A 5,943-nucleotide genomic window follows, 5' to 3' on the forward strand; every position below is an offset into this window, starting at 1 on the left:
TAATATAAACAATATAAATAATAATAATAATAATAATGCTGCAGGTATAGCTGTTTGCATTAAGAATTGCAGTAGACAGCGGCTGCGTACACTCGCAGCTGTTTGTTATTCTGCTGCAGTGGAGTGGGGTCGTGAAGTGAAGACGCAGCAGTTTATTGTAGGAATAAACAACTCAAATAATAATAATAATAATAATAATAATAATAATAATAATAATAATAATAATAATAATAATAATAATATGAGTGTTAATGATGATGAAGAGGTTTATTTAAATGGTGCTAGAGCAGAAGAAGAATCGCTAGAAAGCCGCACGCTTGCTATCTTCGCTCGCATATTCGTTTTATTAAGTGAAGGTATAAGTCTTTCTGCAGCAGCAGCAGCAGAACCTGCAAATGCATTTGAGGCAGATATGGCTGAGAGCTCTCCACCGCCTGCTGCTGCTGCTGCTGCTGGGAGCAAAGCAGCAGACGCTGCTGCAAAACGGGCGGCAGTAGAGGGAAACCTACAGCAGCAGCAGCAGCAGCAGCAGCAAGATATAAGCAGCAGCAAACAAGAAGGGAAACAACCTGCTTCAGCACCTTCGGGTGTAACTACAGATCGTATTCGTTTCCAAGTAGCGACAACAAGACAGGCAGATCTGCCAAAGGCCTCAGCAGCAGCAGCAGCAGCAGCAGCAGCAGCAGCAGGAGCAGCAGGAGCAGGAGTATCAGATTACAGCGGCGTCTTCAGCGCTTCATCAGCATCTACAAGTGAACACAGCAGCAAGAACAGCGGGTTGCTGCTGCATGGAAGGCGGCGCTCGAGACCAAGAAAAAGTATTGTAGATTTTCTTGCAGAGACATCAGGCATTCAAAAGACAACTCTAGAAGCAGAGCGTTCAGAGAGCTACGCTGCAGCTGCTCGCCTCCTTGAAGATCTAAAGAAAGAAACACGCACACAAGACGATAATAATAATATCAATATTAATAATAATAATAATGCAACTAATATTAACCTGCATTCAAAACAAGGAAAAGCAAATGCAGCGACGGCAGCCACCGACAGCAAAACGCAACGCAGTAATTTAACTCAGGTAAGCAGGGAGAAATTTCGGGTGTATAGGCAGCTAACTGGAAGCGCGCGGTGTATAGGCAGCTAAGTGGAAGCGTGCGGTGTATAGGCAGCTAAGTGGAAGCGTGCAGTGTATAGGCATTTAGGAGAAGCAGTTGGGGTGTACATGCAACTAGGAGACAGCTTGGGGTTTATAGTAGTAAGATGAAAGCAGCCTTCGGGTGTATAGGCAGATATAAGGAGTAGTTAGGGTGTACAGGCAGCTCAGAGAAAGCATAGGGTATTACAACAAGAAATAGCGAAAGAAAGAAATATCAAAATAAATAAAAATAACAAAGCAAAAGGGGAAACCCCAAACCAAACAAATTAGCAAAATAAACACAAACAATAAAGCAGAAATAAAAACTCAAGCAGACAAGAACAAAAAGAAAATAGAAGAAATAAAACACACAAGATCGAATAAATCACAACAGAAAAAAGAAAGGAGAACAAAAAAAATAAATAATAAAAGACAACAAAGACATCACCAGAAAAGAAACAAAAAAACAAAGAGGATTAAAAGTAAAGACAACCCACAAAACAAACAAAAACAATAAAACAAACAGAATCAAACAAAACATAAACAGAAGGAATAAAGCACAAGAGACGCAACAAAACAAACAAAACAAACAACAACAAAAAGAATTGAATATAGCAGAGACAGCAAAACAAACAAATAATAAAATGCAACGGAAGCAGCAAAATAATAGACAGAAAAATATAACACAACACAAACAACAAAACAAACAAAAATAAATAAACAGCAACAAAACAACAAACACAAGAGACTGCAGCTTCGCTACAATAATTATATTATTGATTTTCTTGTTCTGTTGTCTTAATACCAATTGCTTGTTCGTTTGTTTGCTTGCTTGTTGTTTGTTTGTTTGTTTATTTGTTTTATTTATTTATTTATTTATTTATTTATTTGTTTGTTTGAGTGTCTGTTTGTTTGTTTATTTGTTTGGTTTGTTTGTTAATTATTTGATGCCTGTGCAGTTTGCATGCATAGAATATTTGCATTTACTTTTTTCTCTACCTTATTATTATTATTATTATTATTATTATTATTATTATTATTATTATTATTATATATCTGATTGCATTGTCTACTATTATCTGTTATTTATTTTGTTTTTCTTTGTTTTTCATTTTGTTTACTGCAGAATTCTCAAGAAGGTCAATTAGAAAGAAATGCAGCAGCACTGTCTGTTGCAGAAGCACTGCAATTTTTTGCTTCTTTCTTAGGGTGCAGTGGAGTTGCTTTTAATTGTAGAGGAGAGGCAATTAGTAAATTTATTATTGGAGCGCTGTCTAAACATCAGGCAGCGGTGCTGCAGACAGAATTTAAAGAGCAGCAAACATAATTCTAAAAGACAAACAAAATGATATAAGAGAAAAAGAAAAAAGAAAAAAGAAAAAGAAAAAGAAACACATACGCATGCACAAGTCAAGTGCTGCTAATTAATTACTGTGCATGCAAATATCTCACTCTGACTCTTTTTATTATATATATCGTTTTGCTAATATCTTTTTATTCTACAAGTTAAATAATGTATGGCTATATATTACCCCATATATATATATATATATATAGTCAACAACCACAGCAGCGCTTCTTGCCGATGCTGCAGTTGCTGCTGCTGCTGCTGCTGCTGCTGAGGAGATGAGGACTGCAACGGGAATTATGCAGCTGGGGTAACAGCATAAAAACAATTTTAGAAGCAAGTGCTTTAGCTGCTGATGCTGTTTGTTTGTTTAAAGTAAAGAATACTATTCACGTTGAACTGCGGGTAAAACAACAATAAAAGTGATGAAAAATAATAGCATCTAATGTTAATAATAATCATAATAATAGTGGTAATAATAACAAGATCAATAATACTAGTAATGATAATAATAACGAAGATAATCAATATTTTTAATAAAAATAAATAATAGTAATATAGGAGGATGAGTGTTACAGAGCAGCTGGCCTCAGATACCCTTTAACCTTTTTGTTTGTTTTTTATTTGTATTTTCATTCGCCTTGTATTTGTTTTGTTCGTTGAGAAGCAGTAAAAAAATTAAGAATTGAAAGACGAAGAGCTCTATCTCTCTCCTCTTGAGTTTCTAGATAAACACCAGTACTCATTTAAACGATGCCTTGTTAAATATGCATAAATATGTAATATAATATATATAATATATGTATACTATAGTACACATACTATATGCATACTGAGCCAGCCAGGTGTTCATACACCTCAGGAAGCCGCACCTCTCAAGTTCCAGCCTTCGATATTCTTTCACTTAATATTTTTAATGATAAATTAAGAAAAAAACAAGGGAAAAAAGAATTAATTTTATATAAATACGAATAAAATTATAAGAAGAAGTCTGCAGCTGTCTGTGGGGCCGCTGAAGATGTGCATGCGGTTGATTGAATAATATTTTTTGTTTTGAAGTATTTCTTCTTTAAATTTAAAAAGGAAATAAATATTATATAATAATTATAATCATTGTTTTTGAGTTATATCCGCTGGATTTGTTTATATTTGCTGCATTTCTTTTGCATCTCCCCTCCCTGCAGTCTTGCAATACCCCTAAATCAGAACAAGTATTTCTTCTTTATTATTATTGCCTTCTTCTTCTCATTTAATTGTTTTTCTTTTTATTCGTATTTTAGACAGCATTTATACACGAGAAAGGAATCATTTCTTTAATAATTACCTCAACTATTGTGAGGTTTTTTTCAATACAAGAAAGGAGGCAAAGCAAGCAGAGGCTTCGCAGACGTTTGTTTTCTCTTGCATTTGTTTGTATCTTTCTTTTTGATTTGTATTACCTTATTACCAATATATTGATGCAGAATGCAGTGATGATGGCCCCCCATAAAGAAGAATAAACAAAGAGTAGCAGCATTTGCAATATTTAAACAAAACAAAGACAACTGCAATCAAATGAGTGCATTTTCAGGGTTTTGTGTGCCGGAGATTGAGGGCTGTGGCCCTATAAGAGGAACAAGAGGAGGTAATAAGCAGCAATTACCTCTAATAAGAAGCGTTGAATGCCTTGATCTATGCTGCAGCAAGCAAGATATACACCCCAGTGGGGTGTATGGGGAGCCTCCCCCGTGCTTGCAGCACATCGTTAGAAGCCCTAGTTTAATTTCTACAGATGTTTGCTGTATTGATGCTGATAGCAATATTTATCTTATCGATACCAACCCTTTGAGGTGTACATACACCCTAAACAACGCTCATAACGCACCCATAACAAGTGCTTCATTTCTGCATCAAAATTGCAATGTTTTAGTGACAAGTTCGCAGGATGGAGCCGTCAAATTCTGGGATTTAAGGGCCCCTCACCGCAGCAGCAGCAGCAGCAGCAGCAGCAAAGCTGTGAATAAAGAAGCAACACAAGCAGCAGCAGCAGATGCAGCCGTGCAGATTACACCCCCTGGTAGTAGAGAAGCTGATGTTTGGGGTCTGGCTGTACGAAACGATGACTTAGTGTTTGCTGTTTCATATAAAAGCAGCATCAAAGGGTTTGACTTGCGCGTTGTCTGCAGCAGCAGCAGCACCAGCACCTCGCCGTCCGCTGCTGCTCCTGCTGCTGCTGCTAATGAGCAGCAGGGGAGGAAGCAAATGAAGCAGAAACGCAGCAAAAAACTGCTGTGGGATATCCAAGTGCATGGTGATACCGTTACGGCTTTGCAGTTTCATCCGGTGTATCCGCAGCTTTTGTTTTCTGGAGGAGAAGATTCTCTTGTTTGTCTATCAGACACATCAGCAGCAGCAGCAGCAGCAGCAGCAGGAAGCAGCAGCAGCAAAGGGTATGATGAAGAAGGAGATTCTTGTCTTGTTTATTGCTTCTCACAAGACAGAGCAGTTAAGGGGCTGTCTCTCGTAGGCCCTGATGCTGCATGCGTTTGCCTCCGCAGCGCGATGGAAGATGTGGGGCTGTGGCAGCTTGAGGGCTTAGAGCGCTTCAGCAGCAGCAACAGCAGCAGCAGCAGCAGCAGCAGTTCTCAGCCTAATAGTTCTGCAGCTGAGGTGTATGGACACCGCAGAGCAGAGTGGCTGGCTATACGCAGCCACCCCGAAATTAAAGAAGGAGAAAGCTGCGGTTATGTCGTTGATACGTTATACGACACAGTTGTTGGGAGGCTGTTTATTCTTGCAGGTAAAACAAACAAACTTGTTTTAAAAATAAATAAAATAAATAAAATATATCAATTAATATATCTTCTTCATCCGCATTCAATTTTATATAAGCAGAGAAATGCAATAAATTATCCGCACTTCTCTTTATTTCTAATTTCTGCATTTTGCATTTTTGTTTTTTCAACGAATTCAAATTTCGTCTTTCGATGTTTTCTCTTCCTTTTATGCCGTTTTTTTCTGTTTTTGTTTATTTGTTTTATTTATTATGTTATTTTGTTTGTTATTTATGTTGTAGTTATTTCACATTTATTCTCTGGTGTTTGCTAGTTAGCTTTTTTGTTGTTGTGTTTTGTTTGTTTGGCGTGTCGAGTTGTTTCTTTTCTTTTCTTTGTTAATTGATATATTTCTTTATTTCATTTTCTCGCTGTTTTTTTAGTTTTGTTTGTTTCCTGTTTGTTCTGCGTTTGAATATTGTTTGTTTTTTGGTGTTTCTTTCTGTTTGCCTTTTTGTCTATCTTTTTGCTGCCGTTTGATATTTGTCGTATTTGTTTATCTTTTTCTAATTCTTCATTCTACATCTACTTCTCCGTTTACCCCTTATTGCTGCTTCCGCAGGTTCAGTGTCTGGACAGCTGCTGCTGCTGCATGCAAACCTTGATGGCGTAACTCCTGCTGCAGTCTTTCGCAGCAGCACTTCTTCTTC

The 5,943-nt window shown here is 37.2% G+C and overlaps 2 protein-coding genes across 2 annotated transcripts; both read left to right on the forward strand.

The window, feature by feature from the left end:
- Positions 1-412: 412 nt before the first annotated feature.
- EAH_00028510 (hypothetical protein) lies at positions 413-1,141 on the forward strand (the record flags this gene model as incomplete). Its single annotated transcript, XM_013396305.1, has 1 exon — positions 413-1,141. One exon carries the CDS (start codon positions 413-415, stop codon positions 1,139-1,141), a length of 729 nt encoding a protein of 242 aa, XP_013251759.1.
- A 2,893-nt stretch (positions 1,142-4,034) lies between these two features.
- EAH_00028520 (WD domain, G-beta repeat-containing protein, putative) lies at positions 4,035-5,259 on the forward strand (the record flags this gene model as incomplete). The annotated part of the gene is made up of 1 exon (XM_013396306.1): positions 4,035-5,259. A coding segment is annotated over one exon (1,225 nt), but the record flags the coding sequence as incomplete, so codon positions are not given.
- Between the last annotated feature and the right edge of the window lie 684 nt (positions 5,260-5,943).

The sequence above is a fragment of the Eimeria acervulina genome, genomic scaffold, assembly GCF_000499425.1.
Source record: "Eimeria acervulina Houghton genomic scaffold, Eah_scaff251, whole genome shotgun sequence".
In the NCBI taxonomy this organism is placed as follows: Eukaryota; Apicomplexa; class Conoidasida; order Eucoccidiorida; family Eimeriidae; genus Eimeria; species Eimeria acervulina.